The following is a 22976-nucleotide window of genomic DNA, read 5'->3' on the forward strand; positions in this document are numbered from 1 at the left end:
CTCAAGTGACAAGAGAAACAAAACAAAAAAGAAAAAAAAAAAGAAAAAAGCAAAATTATAATAGTTACAGCCCCATACAAAAATATGCAGCATGAGAAGGCAGCAAGCAATGAGAGATAATGGTGCAGGCCAGGAGGTACAAAAGGTTTCACTTACCTTTCCTACTGCCAACCTCTAAATGCCACGAGGAAAAATGGTCAGACCCAAGAACTGTCAGTTCTACACCACACGGGTAGACTTTTGATGAGATTACGTGGTCTCTAGAGTTGTTTATCTGAAGACTCAAACTGCTGCTCTTCCCTCCCCACCCTCCTGCTTCCCCACTTACAGGGCAGCAGGGGGGAGATTGTATTTCCAGCAAATCTACGTGCTGAGAGATGTGAGAGTTAGGATTTCCCGACATGGTGCCTGAATGATTATGGACAGGTAAGAAAAACTGCCTTGGACACTTAGTAAACGGCAGGTTCAGACTATCTTCTAGTCCTGCCAGCTTGTCTCCGGTTTGGGCCACTGAAGCCAAGCTTGTGCAGAATCCCAGAAGCGCAAGGTGCATATGGCATTGCCCTTCCTGGCAAAGAAACGCTCTTCGTGTCCGTTCAAGAGCCAGAATGCTACGCAATTCTCAACACCATCTCCTCTGAAGAGGCACTGATGTTTTGCTCTTCCTGGATCATGCTAAATCCATTCAAGGCCTAAGCTCAACCTTTACTCAAGTTGACAAGTTAGAGATCCTTAACTTGGTACCATGAGACAAGCGAAATCTTTTACCTGCCGGCGGACCTAAGTTGGTTCCAACACAGCAACATCTGAACAAGCATACATTATGAAATCACAAAGTCTGGGTGTATTCTTTCATTAAGGTGATACAACAAGCTCATCTAGTAGACAAAGCTCATGAGATTGCATTGTGGGGAACTGAACTCATCCTAGCATTTTTCCAAGAGATAGAGGAGACCGGTTATGTGGGACAGATCTGCTTCACATCCTGCAGAAATGAAAGGGTTTCACCCCTGGAGAGGCAGTGTCAGACTTTCCTTTAGGCCCTGTCTTATACCAGAGAAAGAGTTCTGCCTACCTCCAACTGTTCCACCTGTAACCCCAGGAGAGAAGTTCCCCATAGTGTGAGAATTAGTCAGTCTGGTTGCAGCTGATGACACGTGGACCAGACTGGCAGCAGCTGGCATGGAATTAAATAAGGACTGCAATACTGAGGAATTTGTCACCGAGTTGAGGTTTGCTTGCAAGGCCATGGGGCCGAGGGGAAACTGCGATCCAGTGGTCAAAGTGTTTAGGAAAGGATGGTGCGCCTGAACAGAAGATGCTGGGTTGCCTGCTGAAGAAACAGCAGTAGAAAGGCTTTTACCATTCAGAAGGCCACCAGACGAAACAGCAGCAGAAATGAAAAGGTTGTGGCCATTTTTAAACTCCACATCTCGGTCCCTTCCTTTGCCGACCTTTCCGTTATGCTGCAAAGAGTTTTTTTCCGAAGAACCCCCAGCACGAATGCTTATTTCGCCGAGCTCTTTGCCTTTGACCCCCGACCGATTTAAGTCTTCTCCTTTCGTGCCGCTGAGGCCTTCGAGTTGCCTCTTGTTCAAAAAAGGATTCGTTTCCGATACCCCCACATCTTTGCTTCGCTGCGACTGGAAACCCAGGGAGGAATTGGAAGTCGTCACGTCTGAAGCTTTATGCGGAAGAGAAGCACCATCGATAAAGCTGTGTAAACCAATGTCTGTTGACAGTCCACCATTGTATGTGAAGCCGTTAGTGGAGTTTGTACCGGGGCTGAGCCCGTCTGCCCCAGCCGAGGGCACGGCGATGCTCTTCCTCGCGTGTGCGGTGATCTTGGCGTCCATGGCAAGGCCATCCTCGGAGGACGGCCTGAAGGCAAACAGCGAGTTCTGGCTCAGAGATGAAACCGACTGCAAGGGACTATCTGTAGTTTTGGTCAGGTTGATGTCAGATATTGGTGAAAAAGTAGATTTCCATTTACTGCTGTTCATGTTCTCGTTGCTTTGTGCTTGTTTCCTCCCAGATAAGCTGCCGCCTAATTTGGAAGAAAATGTATAAACATCAAAAACCAGCATTCACTGAACCTGCTCGTTAAGGACAGGGGTTTATCTTTCAACACCCACATTTTATCAGTCTGTAATTCTATTTCTGATCCCAAGGTAGAAATATTTGTGAAGCCTCCAAAAGTCTTTACAATTTAGTTTCATGCCCTGAAAGCATTTGAGAACGCTGAGCTACTCTTTCCTCAGCCTTTGTACTGTTCGTCCCTCCCCACACCCCGAGCCAGGAGAAAAACTGGTCAGATCTTTGGTGACCTGTGACTACAGAAAGAACCGACCCCAAAATCTGTAATTATCAGCGCCCTGTCTTAATTATGATTATGCAAAGCCCTGGCAGAACTGCACTCTGCTCAGCAGCACAGAAGAGCCCGCTCCTGACTAACAACTTCAGTCAGTGGCAGACACCCGTTCCCAAGTTCAACCGCGACAACAAGTCATTAATGTTCCTCACACCTACCATTTTCAACAGTCTTCTGTGGAGATTTGCTTTCCAATGATATGGTTGCAATTTTCCTTTCAATTCTAGTGGGAAAACAAAAAGGTTATAGCACTCACTGCAGACCTTTCGTTGCACATTCCCCCTCACAACCCTCATCTTCCGCACGTTCACGTCTTAACAGCTGACTAGAGCATATAAAGCCAAGTCGGCCAGAAAGCTGAATGTTACTAAAGGAACTTAAAAAATCCACCACAAACTTTAAGTAGAAGCTATTACAGAATTTGTGCTCTTTGCCAAGACTAGTGCATGTTCACAGGACTTCACTGTTGCTGCTCTTTATCAAGAAGCAGTAGGCTGTTGCTCACATTTCTACAGCAGTTACTTTGCCAGCACCTTAAACAAGTAAAAAAACTGCACCCCACAGGCAGGCAAAGGGTGGCAAATGCTCAATTTTCAGAGCCACACGTCAACAGTTTGGGGCAGGAAGCAAGGAATTTTGAATCAAGCTGAAACTGGGAGTGAAGGGGAGACAGATTCTTAGTTAAAGATTACACGCACAGCCTCAGTACTCCTACAAAGCAACGCAATAAAAAAAAAAAAAAAAAACAATCATTTCTACAGTAATTCTTTCAGAAGGCAGACTCTGTCAGCCTTGCAAACACAGCAACAGCAGGTTCCCACATTCAAGGACCTTCCCGGTTCGCCGTTTCAGCCGCGTAAGAGGCGGAGCGTAATGGAATCGCTCTGCAGGCAAAGGGGACAAAGGCGGCTTCGCGCACCTCTCCGGTTTATAGAGCCCCGTTACCGACTCTCAGAGAAATCTCATCCTGAAACCTATGCCTGGGTATTCACCTGCTGCTATTGTGCTCGTCTTCAGATCCCTGCTCTTCGTCTGACGTTAGAGGAGAGTAATGAACGCCGTTGGTCTGAATGAGGGGCTTTTCCTTTTTCAGCACCGGGGGCTGGTCATTGTCCTGGTAAGGAACAGGAGAGTTCTTCAGGGAGTTTTCAGGAGAGGAAATGGCTGTTATTTCTAAAGGCTGGTTAATGTTATTGACCTGGGCAAGAAGGAAAGAAAGCAGTTACAGATGAGAGCATCCCTTTAGAAACAAGGCATCTTGTTGAGGATATTAAAAGCAGGCTTTTAACTTGCTCGGCTTCAGGACATGCCAACAGCCGCTCGTTTAGCACTGCCGTTGTTATACCCCACCACCCTGCGTTACAGCCCGGGATGAAAGCTTAAATAGGGCTTGGAAAAATATCTAGTTTTCATTCTTTGATTTTATGTTTAAACACAGAAATGAAGGCATTGGATAATCACGTTTCTTTTCCAAGTACAGGATCACATGAACACAACTTGTATAGCTGGCTTAATTATGCAAGAATGCCATATGCTTCTGGCACTCTTATGCTATTTAGTCGATCTTCATTTAAACTATTTTCAAAATATTTAACCTACAGCCTAAAAAAAGAAAAAAAAAAAATCAACTTCACTGCAGAAACAAGCTTTCTGTCATAAGAGATTATTTTTCATTTGTAATGCTCTGACAGCAAAGAACTCTTTGCAGAAGTTCCACCTATACAGAAATAGTTCCCCAATTTTTCAGCAATTCTCTCGCCTCTCAGAGGGGCCGTTTTCACAAAGGGTCCTCACACCAATTCTAGCTACTAGCACTCCAACGGCCTGAGAGTATGCTAAAGAACAGAAGAGTTAAAGCTTATTTCTAATTCAAAGAGCTTCCCAAGCCCTTCTCGCTTGCCAGAGCTCTTCTTTTTGCCCTTACCATGGAGTTGATATTGAGCGGTGAACCTGACGGTTGCGTAAAGAGTCCAGACACAGTAGGTAAGGATTTGCGTTTAGGGGAGACCCCGGAGTTCCCGCTGAGATTCCCGGTGGAGGATCTCTTCCGCCGGCCTCGCTTCTTCCCATCCTGCGCGTGTGCTTGGCCACAGTCCAGCCGAGCGCTCGTGGGCAGCGGACTGTGCTTGTTGGAAGGGGATTGTTTTACATGTCCTGTATTAGGAGAGATTGTAAAGATGATTCTTCTCTTGGCCTCGTTCTCAGGATCTGAAAACGCTGCATCAGACTGAAGATCCCCCTTTGTTCCTTCGGCAAACATCTTCTGAGCATCTGCATATTGCAATACCCCTACCAGGCTCTGGGAGGTGCCATTTAACCTGGGGCTTGTTGAGTGCTGGTGAGCAGGGGAGTTTTGCCCAGAGTTCCTTGACTGCATCATTAGCAAAGGATGTTGTGGAGTGGAACTCCGAGACCCTACTGAGTTAAAGAGACTCCCAGAGTCGTCCAGAGCTGCCTGATCAACACTATGGTTAAGATGGGCTGGACTGTTTGTAAGATTTCCATTGACTGCCACGGAGCCAGAAGAGTAAGAAAAACCTGTTGAAAGGGAAAGTATACATCATTGCTTCTGCTGAGCGATAGTTCACAGTGCTAGATTGCTGGGATGACCGGGAGCGGTTTCAGCTCTACCTGCGTTCCAGCAGCCAGCAGCCGGGCGTTACGCGGGAACTGCACGGCTGCTTTTTACACGGTGCAGCTGAGAACGTGGCTCTGTGCGCTGACAATTTCAGTCAAGGGCGAACGATTTTCACTACTCTTTTGCCAATTCAGGAAAATTCATGTGTTATATGGACATACCCTATGCTCTGCTACGTTTTTAAATGGAATTCAAGTGTGTTTCTTTTGAGCTATTACACCTTTTGGAATCAGGGCTCCTCTTCTCTCAACTCCTTCCTACCGTCAAGGAAACAGACGGCCAAATTCAGCCTGTTCCCTTCCCCGAAAAAGAAGGGGTTGTGTCATCTATACAGCCCACCTCCTTCTCAAAATTAAACAAAAGGCTGTGGCTTAGGAAGTGACAGGGGATCTTCAGAGAAATTGTGGCAGGAGAATGCCACATGGGAAGACGCTTGGAAAGAGAATTAAGTATTTGTCATGGTGTATCATAAATGGCTTTAGTGCTCTAGTAAGGCCTTGTCTCTGGGCTGTCTAAATGAAAGGGGTAGAAGGAACATGGTATTGTTTTACAACAAGGGTTTGTTAAATACTCTGTTGGTTTTCTAGAAAACTGCAGCCAAGCTCTTCTTTGCAAAACAGATGCTAGAAACAGCACAAGCCCCTCGAGGTGGTAAATGCTAAGAAGGAACGCACTCTCTGCTGAGGGATCGGCTGTGGAATAGCTGCTGTATGCCAGAACCTGCTTTGCCTGGTCCACGACGTTTCCACAGCCTGAACAGCTAAGGGCCACAATTTCAACAGACGAGTGAGTTCAGAAGCAACGTCTGGACTTAAAGGTATCCCCGCCCTCTCCCCTTTCACCTTCCTTCCTACCCACGTACTTGTGCCTTCACAGCTGCTCACGAGGCACCATTGTGACCTCCATCAAGCAATTAATTTTGCTATCATAAAAATCTCCACCACCCTGTAAAATAAAACTTTTAAAGCCAGATCATCAGCTCATAGCATAGCCATGCAACACTTTGCTGGTTTGCCACATTGTACAGGCAGGAGTCTCTTAATCCACGTAGGAGAATTTCTGAAAGCAATTATTTATTTATACTGCAAGGTGCCGCCGTTCAGGTAGAGGCACGTCAAACCAATATTTTATGCCAGGATGCATCAAAGCTGTAGGCACATACTGTCTCAAAGCATCATCATCCACGATTCTTTGGTCTCGTTACAAAACACCCATTTATCTAGCCCTCTACTGCCTGAATGACCTGACAAGAAGTGCTCAGAAAACTCCGCCGCGTGCACGTGGGGTGCTGTCACGACAGGCCAGCGCGCCCTCGCGTAGATGAGGCTGTTACCTGAGGTAGCCAAAGCCAGTGGCTTGTTTCCAGCAGCATTGCTTACGCCATTATGAGAACTAGCACCAAACTGCTTTTCAAGTGTCGACGAGTCTCTACTCTGATGAACTGGGCTAGGTGTGCTTCTCTGGGGGAAGAGAAACAGGCATTTTAGTACAGGAAGGATACCCAAAAGCCAACAGTTTAAACAAAATTCACATGCATTAGTAGATCTCCCAAGGAAAGTGGCTCTACTTGCTCAGTGTCCTAGATTTTGCTTGCTTTGAGAAAACCATAGATCGCCATGTTATGGGACAAAAATAAATATATGATTAATTACACTGCAATAGTATCTAGCACACAGCAGACACCATGCAGACAGAGGGACAAGAGGCCCGTCGTCCCAGTAAGTTTAGGCTCAGGACAGCACTGCGATCAGAGAACAAATGCCTGTTTCACGGACAGCCGGAAAGGAAAGAAATGGTTGTATCATGTCCCCAAGCCTGCGCATACAAAGTTCTCCAAAAAAAACCCCAAACGGAACATGAAATGCATTAGGCTGTGTTCTCTGGTACGCTATCTGAGGGCATGACCAACAAGCGGCGTTTTCCTAAAGCAGGAAAACAAATGTGAAGTGGTAGCCTGAATAAACAATGTGTTGCAGGGAGAGATGCCATGCAGCGCTAACATTCTCTCTCGCTGAGGACATAGGGCTTCTGCTCGGAGCCAGGCAGACTATAGTTCTGCTACAATTAAAACTCCGCAGCTGGGAAAAGATAATGGATTCAATACTATGAAACAACTCCAGTTTTCCAAATGTGGGATTGTTAAGGCAGGCGCTTCTGGATGGATTCTAAATTCACAGCTCTAACGCGAAAGCAGCAAATGTTTCTCAGTTCTCTACTGTAACACTTTTGTGACAAATTTTTGTGAGAAACTGGACCAGGCTTTTTTAAACTCTGAGTAGCATAGACTTATCAGGACTTCAAAAAAAAGATGGCCCCAAAAGTTCTCTACTTGCTCTCTGCTGCTACAGAGCAGTCACTCGCACATTAGGCTTTACAGCCTGAAGGCACTACTCAAGTTCATCCTACACACGTACGTGATAAAGAAAGACAATTTTAAATGACCAATGTGTCTCCCAGGGTGACATAAGGAGGCAGGGGCTAAGAACAAACTGACACATGTGACTCTCTGCTTCCACTGCCACAAACTCTCAGGCTCTGTGGCTTTTCCACCTGGCCAGACGTTTAAGCCTAGGATCTCTTGAGGCATGTAACTTTACTCCCCTTTCCTGGCTCAAATCCCACCACCCCACCGACAAAAGAGAGTAAAAATCTACAGAATGACTAAGAGCCAAGAGGACGAATCCCAACAGCAGCCTCCCCCGAAGTATGGACAGTCGAGATTAGCAGCCCACTAAGGATCCTGGTGCACGGCACCCCGTTACTGCCCGGTGTGATTTTTAGTTAGGGATGGAAAGTGTTGACAATCCCTTACTCACCACCTTCTCAACACGGCTAGGTAGGACTACGCTGGCCAGAGGGATACTAACAGGGAGTTTATTGGGCTGCACTGTGCTGAGAGGAATACTGATAGGTAGGCTGGTGATAGTTTCTCCATTACTCACAGAGGTTCTCTCTCTCAAAACCTGTAAACGCAGAAGAGACAGTAATGATCTTAGCGACATGCTATTACTGAAAAGGCTTTTGAAATTAATGGTAACCTGCTCATTTATATTCCCTCCCTTTTTTTAAAAAAGAGAATTGCACGATTAAGTGTAATGATTATATAGCAAAGTTGGCTCGGACAGCAATATCCAACAGCAGAGCAATATGTAAAATAAAGCTACCGCTGGCCCCAAGCACAAGGAAAAGGCTGCCTCAGGCAAGTGCATTTCCCAGTGTCTTTGTCAGAGCTCTGTGAAAAGCACACATCTGACAGAATTCCTATCTTGAGGCCCTCTGTAACGCAGAAGACGCAGTAGCCAGAAATATTTCCATGGTAACCTCCTATCGGAGGGCACCTGCTTGCTCTGAGATGAGCACCAATATGATTCATGGCTGGACCAATTACATGGACAATTTTGTGTTATTTTTACTTTTTTAAACCATGAAGGAGTCTACTTTTCAACTTCACGTAGACGCACACCAGATCAAAAAGAAGTCCTACTGCATTACTGGTCCAGTTCACACGCAAACCAGTAACTCAGAGGTAAGCACATCTTTCACGAGCACAGTGTTCTCTTCCTCTAGCCAGCTCCTTCTTTTGGTTGTACCACACCTATTGTATTTCGTGTTATTTTCCACGCCAAGCTGACCACAGAAAGGAGCCTGCCCGCATCCCCTAGTGTGGCCAACTTTGTCTTTGTTCTACCATCTCCGCACTCGAGCACACGCAGATCTCTTACCTTCTCGCTTGCAACTGGTAAGGCCGCTGGGGAAGAGGGCCGAGTTTCCTGAGGACTCAGCTTTATGCCATTTGAAATACCAGGGCTTGGATATGTAAGGCCATTCTCTTTGACATGGTCAGCTCTGGAACAGAGATGATTACGACGGTTAGGATACAAAAGCGAACGACTTCTCTTTCGCAAGGAATTCCTCCACCAAACCCAAGGCGCTGTACCACCTTATCTACCCAATCAGCTGCCACTGCTGGTTTTCCTGACGCAAAACTTTCAAAAATGTAAAAAACACCACTTTTAAAATATTTTTTCCACAATCCAAGCAAACCACTGTTATTAAAAACAAGCAGTAGTATTACCCCTCCTTTCCCATCCCAGGAAATGGTCACTCTCACCTCTGTATCTCATTAGTTGTTGCTTTTCCATTGACTGCATGGTCTTGATTCAAGTGTCTCCTCAGTGCTATTTTAGCTGGGGAAAACCTGGTGTAATCAGGTAAGGACAAGCTCGTCATCTTGTCTGCCTTCTGTCTGCTGCTGTGGTTTGGGGTACACGGAACTATTTCTTGGTCCAGGTGAGAGGTCGTGTACTGCGGGGTGTTCTGCTTGGAAGAGGGTCTGCTAAAAGTGTTATGGATTTCGTAGGGAGTAGCATGGCCATTCATGGACAGTTCGGGGCTCATGCCATTGATGTGGGGCATAGGAAACTTAGAGCATTCAAGCTCCAGTTGGAACCTGCCGTGATCAGGCTCAGGATCGCGGCTCAAATGGGTTTTATTGCGTAGCTGTACTGACAGTGACTCATCAGACGGCGTGTACGATTTCAGCTGCATGAGCTCCTGCTGTCTTTGACTTTTCTCAAGTTCCACAATGCTGATCTTTAAACGAAGAGGAGGACAATGATTAATGACCACACTTAACAATTCTATCACATTACAGAGTTTTGCCTAGATGTGCTTCTCAGGAAAAGCGGCCCCATTTCTGGGAACAAGGCAGGACGATTGACCCAAAACTTGAGAAACAAATTTCAACATGCTGCTCTGAGCTTGAGACCAAAAGGCGCAGGTAAGGGGAATGGCTCGGAGACTCTTAGAAAGCACCTTTCCGATCTCGAGAGCAAACATAAAATATCACCAACTTATATAGAGAGTATGGAGTAACTCGGTACTGCCAGCCATTGAAGGAAACAGTCACTCCACGGCAAGGCATCCAGCCAAAGGCTGGGTTAGCTCTAGTGCTAATCTCACAGGGAAAGAGAAGTTCTTCAGTCACAGGAGTTTAATTTCTTTTCACTGCGGAAAGTGACATTTTGTGGGAAACGATTCCTGACTCAAGATATCAGAGCACACAGAAGACAATGTGAAGCCACATATTATGCAAACAAGCAGGACCTTTCTTTTCACCCAGTCATGCTTTTTAATTCTATTTCATGATAAACCATGATTCCTTCTTCCACAGCATTACCAAGGAATCAGGTCATAGCACCTACTTCCTTTAAAAGTTATTTACATCCTTATCTCTCCAGCTTAACAAAACCCAGAAGCACAAAAAAATAGTCTCTGGGGGAGAGGTGTTGGGGAAGAAAAGCAGTCACCCAGCTTATCCTTTAACATCATATTTCGCCAAATACCCTTAACTGGCCCATTGCCCAAGAGCTATCCCAAACTGGTGACTCTAGATTCGTTTCTGGCTCTCTACCTGCAATTCCAAACAGTGCTTTTGTTTCTCAGAAATCTGATTCTTCAATGCCTGCTTCTCTTTCAGCAAGTTCTCCAGTGACAATGTTGACCAGTCCAGCTTCAGTTCTTCACACCGTGCCTTAAGCTGCAAAGACACCGGACAAACAGATCAAAAGACAACTTTAACCACTTCACACCACCCAAGGTGCAAGCTGAAAGCCACGCACCTTTCAACTGGATACGTGCAAGAAGCTTCTCAGCCCACTGAAAACTCCTCTCAGCTTAAGCCAAATGCCACCAAAACGGTCCTGTGGTCACCACATAACGTGGCAGGAGGTGGCCTCGTTCTTTCTGAAAACAGCATTATCACCCAGCCTCCCCGAGGGCTCCCACATCCAGATTTCCCCCTCACCTGCCTTAAGAGTTTGAGTTACCAGGATGAACAGCACAAGTTACGGCCACCACAAAGCAAGGACTGGACAGACTTCTTGGCCAGCGAGATCCAGATTCAGTGACAAAGTGCACATTCAGCTGCTGACGGGACAGGGCTGAGGCCAGAGCCAACTGTCACCTCAGCATTTGGTTAGAGGTAAATAAAGGTCACCAAGAAAAAGGACCACCTTCATTCTTTCCTCCATCATTCTCCTCTGGTACAGAGGAGCTACAGCAGCTGGATAATTTTTTATTCATTAAGATACCTTGAGGACAGGGGCAGCCCGTGGCTCCTGACCTGTCCTCCTTACACAAACGGGAGCATCACCCCGCTACTTGGACACCAGCGTTGTACGCACCAGCTGTAAGCTCTGGTTCCTGAGTTCGCTGTTGTCCTTCTCCAGCTGTTTCGTCTGTTCTTTCAGCTGCTGATTGTGAGCAGAGATTTCCTTCTGAGCCTGAATCAGGTCGTTGTATGTCAGAGCTTTAACTCCCAACTACAAGACGAAGGGTGAGAAAGTAAGAGCTCATTCAATAAGGCCTTGACACCCTAATTCCAGATGACTGTCACATTCAAAAGTGACATTGAGGAGATCCACAGAACTTACGCAGCTCACAGGAAGTCCCACAGCACCCTCACAGGCACTTTGTCATTGCTAGGGGATAACAAGGACAGAAATGCCTCACTTGGATCTGCCTTTCCAATTCAACTTTAAAACTGGCATTTAGTTGCTTGCCAGCCAAAAGAACACTATTTTTGTAGAGAGCCACCACGTTTCCTTCTGCGCTTCTGAACTCGCATTAGCAACACAGGGCCCATTCAACCCACAGGGGATGCATCCTTCACTAAAATACCACCGTGTCTGTGGCCTGTCACCCCCTTCCCCTGGATACAGACTGGCACACAACAATTCCGACAACGAAGGAAAAAACCCAGCTAAAGAGTGATACAGATTCCACATTACTTAGCACGATCTGCTGCAAAACGGAGGCCGAAGACCTGAGATTTACTCTGGTCTCACTTATTTTTATCAAAACCGTTTGCGTGCAGATGACTAACAAACATCCACTTCCACCAGATCAGGGCTACCTCATCAAGTTTCTGCTGAAAAAGCCGTTTGATTTCCTCTTTCTGTGCCTGGCAGTGGGTGAATAACTGCTGTGCTGTCCCCAGTAGCTGAGCATTCTTTTCCTGGAAGAGGGAAGAGTGAGAAAATACACTTTTAGCATCAACTGCAGCACGGTCCCATCTCAGTGAGATGCTTACACCCAGTTGGTATCACAAGTTGGGAGTGAATCTGAGCTCTGAGGGGAGCTGTATGAACTAATCCAGCTCTGTCTCAGACTTCTGTGGGCCGGGATTTGTTAGCGTTCAACGCTTGGTGAAGTTAATTAAGCTGAGAAGAGCTTTTAAGTCGTTTTTTCTGCTATATGGTAAAATATAATCAGGACAGTCTTAAGAATTCATTTTTATCCTCCTAGCACATTGTAAAGAGGTAGTAATAATCACATCCTACAGAGCAGAAATGGAACTGGAAAAGATTATCTGTATGAAATCTGTTACTAAACTGGGAACAGAATCTAAATCTCCAGAGTCCCAATTCAGAGTTTTCCTACACAATGCTCATGGAAGACACGCAGTAAATGAAAATACACTGTGGGGGAGGTAGGAAGAAAGTCATAAATAAGACAAACCACTTGTACTTCTAATGCCAAAATTCCTTCAGCAGCCCACCCAACCCCTCCACTCGCAGAACATTTCCTGTCCATAACGTCCCTTAACTAGATACTTGATTACTCATTTCATGGTCGTGCGCTACGTGAGCAGCAAGGGCAAGGGTAGGACTGGCTAAAAGTCTCATTGATTCAGTTCCCAGTTGAAAGACGAGCACAGTGAGAGGAGCAGGCTCTGGAGATTACGCTTTTCTCCAACTTTTGCTGCTGAAGCCAAACAGGAATCTTGCAGAAACTGAGCCATCACTCCAAAAAAAGTGGAGGACAAGGGCAAAAAGCAGCTTGATCTTCCAAGCAGCCCAGTGTGTCAGCAAACACAGGGCCTGGCATACAGTTTTTCTTGCCTCTTACGCCAAGGACTTGGGCAAACAGTTGAGTCTCTGCAATGCTAACGGGGCTGCCATAGGTGATGCTGAAAAAAATCATGTATGCTTTTCAGCATCACTCCCTTCACTCAGCCTTTGGGAGCCCTGGAGGAGCTGACAGCTCCATCTAAGGGTAATGTGGTGAACTGGCAGCCCACAGCACCTTGTGTATTTTAAAATCCTATTCCAGAAGTGTTTCTCTTGTACTTGAAAAGCCTTCAGGTAAAGAGGGAGTTCTTTAAATAGAACATACAACAGCACCTCCTCCAGCAAACTTCTGCTTCTGCTTTAGTGAAGTTTAACTCGCCGTGCTCTCAGCGTAACACTCCATTAAAAAACTATTCTCATACTGAATCCCTCCTCCGAATGTCTCAAAGCACAAACCAGCTGTCAGACACCAAGACGAAGTGATTACTTTTCCACACCCTCAATTTATACTTTCAGCGTTCAGCACAATCTTTGCACGCTATCATTTCTCATGCTATTTTCTGTGTGAGGAGATAAATTAACTTTATGCTGACTTTCCACACAAATACAGAACAAGCAGAAAAATATGCTGCTTAAGGAAAAAGTTGAAAAGTCAAAGTGCTGTTTGACAGTGAAAACAAATGGGAACAACCCTAGAAAAAAGGTTTGCATGAACATCACATCAGCACGAAGCAATTCTCAGTAACAAAGTTAGTTTCTCTCATCTGGAAAAAGAGTTCCCATTATGGAAAGCCCCAGGAAACAAAGCTACAGCTTCACACTGACACTTTCACAAAGGCCACAGAGCAAAGGAAAGCTTCCACGGGGGCTACCAAAAGCTAGAACTGGCCAGAAGTCAAAGATTCTTGTTGAGTTCTATGGGTAAAGCTTCCTCCGCAGAAGTAGCAAGCACAGTCTCCCTCATCATTAAATTACTCATTAATTGAGGTAAAGCAACACAAGAAGAAAAAGCATTTAGCCAGTCAGTCTCCTCCCTCTGCTGGGGAGATGGCTCCATAGCAGAGAAAAACGCCACGCTTCACAGCTGCAGGGTTTTCTTCATCTTTCCATGTATTTCAACCCCCAACTTGGTAAATTTACACTTTGTTCACCAGTGTAACCGTAAGACGTTAAGATTACCAATACTAAGGATGCTTCATTAAGTCAGTAATGACTGTTTGGATTTTTTAATCCCATACTTGAATTTGTTAAAAGTGTAGTGAGACATCCTGATGCCAGAGCACTCAATTCATTTAGCCCTTCCTACAGTGGGAAAAGAATAGGATGTCAAAAACCAAAAAATTCAGCTCCAAGAAATTAGTATCGGTGTGTTTTTCAAGGTGGTCATTCAAAGTTGCTAAAATCTTTAGCCAGATTAAGGACAATTTAATAATCTAAGAGCAGTCTGGCCAGCAGCTCGCGCAGGATGCATCCCTGCAGGGAAGCCACCCCTAAGCGGAGGGCAGGAATGGCCTCAGGCAGGGCATGCTGCTGGAGAGGATGGCCACCGCCTCTGCTCCACTGACCCAAGAGACATTTCGAGAAGAAAAGCAGCTGCCAATCCCAAATGGGAGAAAAGGAGAGGGTTCAAGACACCAGCTTCCTGCGTAGGTGTGCACAGCTTCATGTCAAAATAAAGAAAAAAAAAAAAAAAAAAAAAAACAAATTACTGAAGTAAGACATACCAGGTGGAGGGGCACCGGAGGGAAGGTACGTCTCTCCCAGTTTGCAGATGGGAAGCTGAAGCACGCAACGACTGACCAAGTTATCAATAAAATCCCCAGGGACAGTCATTCAGCCTAAGTGTTACTCCGGTGGAGTCTCTGTAATTGGCCTCGTGCAGCACTGGTGTGAAGTGTACACAATTCCCATCTCCAGCACTTTCCCCCCCACATCGAAGGTATCTGGTAGCCAAGCAATTTTGTTTAGAAATGTTAAAAGTGAGACCTACCTTTTCCTGCTCCAGTAACTGTTGCAGACTTGCTTTATACTGAGGAGTTTTCATGTATGCCATGAACTGCATGTACTGGATCTTAAAAGAGTCTGCGAAATAAATAAGGAGATGATACATTTCAAGTGAGCGAAAGCGCAATGCTCCTATTTACCCCTGTTTGCTCCCTTGACACCTCTCCCTCCTTTGCTCTCTCTTGCTTTTTATTTGGACTGCAGGTCAGCCCAAGCCATTAAAGATCAATTTAGAGCACGCTGAAAATCCATCTTCTGATGCAAGCTGAACCCTTGGATCCATTAGCTACCCCTGACAGGTACCCCGATGGAAGCCATGACAACGCCTTCAAAACCGCAGAGGAAGATGATGGGTGCTAATGGTGCGTTTGCATGATGAAAGAGGAGCTGAACAGCTTTTAATGCCATGTAAGTAGAAACAATACGAGAGATGAGCTTTAACAGCCAAAATCAGCCCTGAGCTCAGAACACTCATTCTCCCAGAGCCACAAGACTCGGCTTGCTGTGCTCCTCCGACCTCCTGACAGATGTACTCTCCACCCACATCTACTCTACCTCCAAGAAGCGCTTGTTTCTCATTGTCCTTCTACCTCCAGTCTCCTTTTACACAGTGAACCTTCCTTCGCCCCAGCCCTCACCACCGGGGCCCTCTCAGCATAAAGCCAACCCCAGGATTAAGCCCAGTCTGCTGCAATCACAGGCAGCCAAAACGTGTACGAGCCGGCAGACGGGCTTTTGCAGCGAGGTTTACTCCACACAAGTGTCATTCTCCCCACCCCCCACAATGAAACATCCCTCTAACTCACTCAATCAGACACCACAGCAAGAGAGCAGGAGTTAAGGACATCACAGATGCCCTTGGTCTCTACACAGATGGGAACGTTACACCAATTTCCCAGATGATCCCAGTTTGGCTCACGCCCAATGCCAAAGGCCAGAAACAGCTGTGGGGGGAAGGAACCAGAAGACCCAAAAAAACACCCAAGTTTTCCCTTAAATCACCTCTTGCACATGGAGCATATTTTCCAACCACACCACCTTTGTGACCTCAAAAACTCAGGCAACATCTCATTTACTTTGCTTTGCAGAGAAAACGGAGTGGTGTTCTCCAAGATTGTATCATTTAAGAATAAGAGAATGGTTTCATTTAAAATAAAGTTATTTCTGACTAGCCATTTCCATTTAAAGTTATTTTGGATCTCTGCTAAACCCAAGCTTATTTCCTTTTGTGCCAAACGAGAGCTGAAACAATGTCAAAAAACAAATGCAGACCAAGACATCAGCTTCAGCAGCAAGCACGAGAAGAGACCTCGTGGTGATGCCAAGAGAAGTAGGGCGTGGGGGGGAAGACGGGGGAGAAGCTGTCCCCCTCTCCTGTTCAATACACAGCTTTCCAGAGTGGCTGGAAAGTAGCCCTTTGATTTACCGTGCGTTCAGAAACCTCGAAGTGGAGGTTCCCATGACAAAGACGGTGACGTTACAGTCTTACCTAGCAGCTTCTGTAGTGCGGGTGGGGTAGGTGTCACCAGTAGCTGGTTAGATGAATGCCGTTGCACTTTAGGAGGTAGTTGGTAATATGGACTATGAGGTGACTTGTATGCATCTGAAGAGGCAAACAGAGAAAACCCTTCAGATTATGGAAGTCAGTGTTTCTGGCAAGTACTTTACCACTAGAAAGCATGTCGTTTACAACGCAAGATTCAGTAACTTCGCTAGATCAACACACTAAAAGAGTCTGGAAGGATATCTACAGTTTATCCTGCCACCAGCAGCAGCAGAGACAAGTAATCAGCCACGGCTCAGCTCCAGCTCCTGGCCAAGTACCTACAGACAGATTCAAGCACCATCTTCTCACAGAGGCATCCCCCCACCTCAAAGGGAGCTTTGCTTTGGTGGCAAGGGAGAAGTTATGACACAAAACCAAACTCAACCCAGCAAGGAAGGAAGAACAACTTCCAAGCACGCATTCAGAGCCTCAGAGGCTTATCTACACTCATATAGAATCATAGAAGAATCACAGAATGTGTTGGGTCAGAAGGGACCTTTAAAGGCCACCTAGTCCAACCCCCTGCACTGAGCAGGGACAGCTTGAACTAGATCAGGTTGCTCAGAGCCTCATCCAGCCTGGCCTTGAATGTCTCCAGGGATGGGGCCTCCACCCCCTCTCTGGGCAACCTGGGCCAGTATCTCACCACCCTCAGTGTAAAGAACTTCTTCCTAATGGCTGATCTAACCCCGCCCTGCTCTAGTTTAAACCACTGCCCCTCGTCCTGTCGCTACATGCCCTTGCATATGGCCTGGAGAGGCTTCTTCCACCCTCAGCCTTGAACTCACCCTGAGGAGAGGATGAAGATGTCTGTGAAACAGTTTGAGCATGCAGAAGTTCTAGTGCAGTTTGGTTCTTCTTGGTCTTGCGCTCTGTATTTGCAGTGTTCATTTTCTTGGGACGTCCTCGTTTCCTGCCTGCCATTTTCCTTCCTTTTTTACTTAACTTCTTCTTCCGTGCTTTGGAGGGAGATGGCTTTTTAACAGAATTTGCCCCAGCCTTTTCTTCTTCAGCACCAGAATCCTACGAGATTTTTAAAAGCCAAAAGCTCAATAGTCATTTATACCGACATCTGCAGCATTCCTTTTAAGTAAGCGTTCATAACTTTGTTTAATAATATTATGAAAGAAAACTGATGCACTGTAGTTAAATAACTTGCCAGGGAAGTAGACTTGCTTGGGGTAAGAGTTGTCCCCAACACCCAAGGAGTTGTGCTCATTGTCTTCTGGACTTACTCATTCCAGAAAAGGAAATCTGTAACTGTTGTCTAAGAAAAACTGATCACTCACCCTGTATTCTTCAACTGAATGTCATCAAAAAGTCAAAGCACATTCAACACGTGATACCTCTATGCCTGAAGAGTCCCTGCATTGCTAAGAGTATTATGCAACAGAATGAGAAAGGAAATGAGTCTTTGCAAGAGACTCAGCACACTTTGAACCCCATTCAATGGGTTATGACTCAGGGAAAGCTCAGTGAGCTGGTGCTGAAGGTACGCGAGGGTGGACGCCCAACTGTTCTATTCATCTTCCAAACCCCTTTTTTCCAGAATTAGTGGTGCAATTCCCAAGTGCAGCTTTTAAGTCACTCCATCGTATTTTTGTCTACAGCAGCAGCTACACCAGTTTGCGTGTTCAGAACACACACAGACAGTCTTCCCACAGAACCAGGCTTTTCCTGACAGATCCTGAGTTCATGCACAGCTAAAGAGAACACACATTCACTCTACAAAAATGCAGGACGTTCACCTTGTTTTCTTGAACCTTCGTTGGAGTAGTTGTGTTGCTCTTATTTTCTCTTTGTTGACGACGTCTAGCTGCCTCTTGTTCCTCCTGGATAAATGTTTTAATAGACTTAATAATTTGCTCATATATTTATCACTTAACACAGACCACTGTGTTTCTCTGCTTAGACTTCCACAAGAGCTAGGTGAAAGTGCTCTTATCATATAATGCCTAATGAAAAAAAAAAACAACCCTCCCTTTTGTTACCAGCAAGGGAAAAAGCTTACCCTGCCCCAGGCAACACGGGGGGGAAAAAGGAAGATAAATGGAAGTCCCCCTTTTGCACGTTACCTACACAAATAGGTTTCAAACACGCAGCCACAGGGCAAAGGGGATTAACCCCCAACCTCTTCCCTTGTTCTGCCCCCCCCAGTCCCACCCCCAGATCACACACCGGTGTTATACGTTTGGGTTTGGCTTTTTTTTTAAAAAAAAAGTATAAAGTATTTCAGTAGCTTCACCTATATCCCAAACGTTTCATGTGTTGCTACATCACTTTAAAAATCTTACATGACTTGAAATGGCAAAGCCATTTATCATCAAATTCAATTTTAGTCAATTCTGTAGAGGAGACTAAAAACAACACAAGCAGCAGCTTTTAAGCTTGATTTTCTACTAGGCAGTAAGGACACAGAATGGTGAAAAGCTCACTCAAAGCCTTTCTTGTACCTTCCAGGTGAGGTTTCATTTGCATAAAAATTCTGGCAATTCCAACCCCTCTTCAATTTAAGCACGTTATCAACCAGACCGTGGAAATGGAAGACTTAATAGTCTCACCATGACAAGCAGAGAAGTTCAAGAGTATATGGATGCCACGCTGCATTTTTTCTTTTGACTCTAAAAAGTCTTTTTTTTTTTTTTTTTCCTCCCAAGTTTGAATTCAGCCATCTGAAAAACCCCATCTCAAAGCTACCGTTAATCTGTTTTCAACACTAAGTCACTCTGAAGAGTAACATTCACCTGAACTTTTTAAGTGGCCTCACTTAATTCTCTTACTGGGAATACCAGCCCCATGGGTTGGTTCAGATTAATCCAGCCCAGCACAGGCTCAAAAATCCTCTGGCATTTTAATTCCACGTGTGATAGCACAGACTGCAGCAAGTGACAACACATTTCGTGTCCCAAAAGGAACATCCCAGAGTGCTCTTCCGCTTCATTTTCACTGGGACCGATTCAAACTATCGTTTCCTTCTTTAACTTCAATTCTTTAATGAACTAATAGTTCTTTATAGACCCCCAATGCACTTTGTGGCTGCCCCATTAATTCTCTACTCGAAAGCTCTTGAACACGACTGTATTAGTGCTCGATGGCAAGTGATGCTTCATTTCAATTAGCTCCACACCCACCTTTTCCTTGCTTATCAAGGAAATTTGACTTTCTACCAATTAACATCTTTAACAAGCGACTAAATTCCTCACGGTGGCTACTCCAGTACTTTTGAGTTTTCTACAGAAAATGACTGAAACTTACCCTGAGTTTTGGATTTTTGAGACTAGAAAAATAGTTTTCAAGCTGAAAATAGAAGATAAGATAGTCATTTTCAAAGTCACGACAGAAGAATACATAAAAACGAAATATCAGCTTAAGACAAATGCAGAACTGCAGAAATTCTGACTGGTTTTCTTCTGATAAGCTTCATCAAGAAGCCGTTTACATTAATTTTTTTTAGCGACACAGACACTTTGTGTAGCCAGACATAATCCAAGCCTCAACAAGGTTTTATCATCTCACCACTGCCTATCCTTGTTTTAAAGCTTTTTGTGTCATATATCTCTACCCAGCAGAAGGTAATTTTCAATGAAGCTACTTCACTCTTGTACTCCACTAAAATATTTATCTGCGCTCCAGCATATTCTTTAAAAAAAGCAGACTTCGAAAAATAGTCTTACTATCGGATTGCAAAAAAACTCGGTGTGGGAATTGACTGTTTCTCCACAAAAGTTTACAGTTCTACAGGCTTGTTTCTTTTTCTTTAACCAGAAAAAAAAAAAACCAACCCAACAGTGAGTGCACCGGCATTGTTACGGAGCTTTAGCTGGTTCTACAGCAACTGAAAGTTCAACTAAAATTGAGATTTACTGCTCGAATAGCACAGAATGGCATGGTCTGTGCAGCACAGAGCAAACTCAAGAATTCAAGACCCACCGCGTCTTTGCTCAGTGTGGAAGCTGTAGCACAAAACCACCATTCTGCAGAGCTGCATATTCCGGAGCACAAGAAGGAATTACATTAGCAAATCTATGCACCTTCAATTAATTAACAGACTACCGTAGCACCGCCCCTAATTACCCCGAAGCAGCCAGAGGCTACGCCATGTGGTACCATCTGCACGTTCAGCGGGACTGAACAGGTAACGGGGAAATGCACCCGTTCTAATTAGGTGCGCAAACAAATGTGAAAACAATCCCCGAGAAGAATGGATCTGAAGTTGGCATGTTGATTCCAGAGCAGGTAAGGCAGCCCGAGATCTACTGGCTCGTGTTTATACTCACTATGGTTCGGTCAATAGTATGCAGGTAGTAAGAAACTGGTTTCCCGGTCCACGACACAGACCCTTTCAGTGGTGATAGCTCCACAACTCTCATTATAGTGCCAATGTCTAAAGGAAAAAAGTCAGGTTACGGAACCAAAGTTTGCCACTCAGTTCTACTCGGCTGAAACCAGCCATGCAACAGGACAGGCATACTCAAACCAAACAGATAAATTTGGTATTCGGATAGCAACGTCCCAGAAGAAAGCACTGCAGTGAGTTTAAAAAGCAATTTCTGATTCTCTTGCGACACGCACCCTACAGAAAACTTCAGAAATGTGAAAGATCTACCTTCTGTCTCTTCAGAGTCAGCCATTCTAGAGTAAAATTAAGGGCTAGCGCAAGCTTTTAACAAACAGAACTTTCCCGTGTCTCAGAGACAACGTTTACGAGGAGCCCAGCGACAACACATCTGTAGTAACAGGCAGGATTTAATTAGGTAGAACCAGTAACCGAGCGTCATTAGAGCCAAGCCATGTAAACTGTAACTGCACTATATTTGGACTGGGGACAAACATGTTTTATATTTGCTTTCTTGCCTGTATTTGTTTTGTTCCCTAGAATTAATAGGTATGGGATGTGTCTAAGCATTTCCATAAGCACCGCGCACTCAGTGAGTGGCAAGACTGCCGAAGAAATCATGGCACACTTCTAATTAAATAGAAAATTACCCGGAAGAGTCAAAAAGCAAAGTTTAGGATTCAGCAACCTCAACCACCATTTTAACCACATTTTAATACTTGTTTTGGTTTGTCCCAACTCTTTCCACATTTCCATTCCTTTTTCCAGCTGGAACTACTACGGACAAAAATGGCATTGAGGAGAAAAAAAAAAAAGGCTGCCTGCCTCTTAAAACTTTATCTTCTCCACTGTATTTGTTAAATTATTTAAATTGTAATTTAATTAAATTATTTACTTGCATAACTGTTCGTACTTTAGATTGCAACATTCGATAGACAGGCAAGCCACGGGACTCCAATCATGCTCAGGCACAAAAAAAAAAACCCTCTGCTGAATAAAAGCATTATGAAAAACCTCACAGGGCAGCAGCGTAATGCTGGCGCAGCAGAGTGACATCTCCTCTGAACGTGATGGCTCTCGGCCACATTCGATGCCACAAGCTCCCTGAGGATGACGTGTCCCTGGAAGTGGCCCTTACACCGGGCCATCAAGAGTGGAACAAGCCCCAGGCCCATCCCATCCCAGGCCTCTCCATTTCATACTGGTATTTCCCAAGTACGAGATGGCCACAGAATGGGATTAAGACCTAAAATTTATTCCCACAATTGTTCCCCCCCCTGTCTGTAGCACACAAAGGTAATTTCTTTTCAGGACCTTTTATCTGAATCCCTGGAAGAGTTTCCTATTAGCCGAAGCTATTATCTGTTCTTATGCCAAGCAATCTCATTCTCCCAATTCTCTATATAATTTTAACATCAACATTCACGCTAAGCATTGAATAACTGTTGATATATAAAATTTCATCATTCTAGAAAACTATTCCCACTGAATGCACACGGGGGTGAAAGCTGAAACGGGATAAAGAACTGGCTCAACTGATAGTCAGAATCAGGGCTTTTATTACGTGAAAAAACTAAAACTAAAACACATTGGCCCCTTTGCCTCCCCCCACTTTTTTTATAACAGCAGTCGCCCAAACCTAGCAAAAGAGATAAATAAATGGTCAGAAGCCAGGAAAGAAAAGGCTTCAGAGGCCAAAAAAATGTATTTTTACGTGGGCAGGTCTAATTGAAACTTTAGAAGTGCCTTATTATTTCATCTAGTCCTAGTGCGCCGCAGAAGAGGCAGCAGCTTTACTGAGGGGCTCTTTGTCTGTCAGCAAACTGACAGACTGATCCCAGCTCTCTGGAGGTTCGAGGATTTCCACAAGTACCGTTCTGCCTTTTTTTTTTCCCCCCTTTTATTTTCAAGTACCTGTCTCCAAAGGGTTGGCAAACCAGGACCCAATGGTTAATGAGGTTCCAAACAATTAGATGCCACAGAGAAAAGTATCAAACGGGAAGGAAAAGGGCAGTTTTGGGTGTCCGATGCACGGGACATTCACAACAATTCAAACCTTAGTAAAAATAACTCACAATAGCACTATTTCAGTGAAACGCCTTAACGACAGTCTTCAAACTACTATTCTTGAAAAGCAGTTTGCCATGAGCGTCAGGCCAAAACAGAAAGCACAGCTTGAGATTTGTAACTCAGTGTGTTACTTGCCATGTTTGCACAAGGAGGGGAAT

At 44.9% G+C, this 22976-nt stretch overlaps 1 protein-coding gene across 9 annotated transcripts in view; it reads right to left on the minus strand.

The window, feature by feature from the left end:
* DOT1L (DOT1 like histone lysine methyltransferase) overlaps window positions 1-22976 on the minus strand; it is an 80249-nt gene that overhangs the window by 10866 nt on the left and 46407 nt on the right. For 5 of the 9 annotated variants that reach the window (XM_063357793.1, XM_063357792.1, XM_063357798.1 and 2 more), the window contains 17 exons: window positions 20690-20796; window positions 19668-19709; window positions 18161-18244; window positions 17201-17435; window positions 16356-16469; window positions 14853-14944; window positions 11926-12027; window positions 11195-11332; window positions 10423-10548; window positions 9121-9602; window positions 8732-8855; window positions 7826-7972; window positions 6343-6469; window positions 4296-4909; window positions 3364-3569; window positions 2530-2594; window positions 1076-2047 (listed from right to left, as the gene is read on the minus strand). In XM_063357793.1, the coding sequence (XP_063213863.1) occupies window positions 1076-2047; window positions 2530-2594; window positions 3364-3569; window positions 4296-4909; window positions 6343-6469; window positions 7826-7972; window positions 8732-8855; window positions 9121-9602; window positions 10423-10548; window positions 11195-11332; window positions 11926-12027; window positions 14853-14944; window positions 16356-16469; window positions 17201-17435; window positions 18161-18244; window positions 19668-19709; window positions 20690-20796 (3777 nt within the window). Of the gene's footprint in view, window positions 1-156; window positions 2048-2529; window positions 2595-3363; window positions 3570-4295; window positions 4910-6342; window positions 6470-7825; window positions 7973-8731; window positions 8856-9120; window positions 9603-10422; window positions 10549-11194; window positions 11333-11925; window positions 12028-14852; window positions 14945-16355; window positions 16470-17200; window positions 17436-18160; window positions 18245-19667; window positions 19710-20689; window positions 20797-22976 lie in introns of all 9 variants that reach the window. The other 4 variants (XR_010073912.1, XM_063357795.1, XM_063357794.1 and 1 more) reach the window with 4 other exon arrangements.

The sequence above is a fragment of the Chroicocephalus ridibundus genome, chromosome 22 (genome assembly GCF_963924245.1).
Source record: "Chroicocephalus ridibundus chromosome 22, bChrRid1.1, whole genome shotgun sequence".
In the NCBI taxonomy this organism is placed as follows: domain Eukaryota; kingdom Metazoa; phylum Chordata; class Aves; order Charadriiformes; family Laridae; genus Chroicocephalus; species Chroicocephalus ridibundus.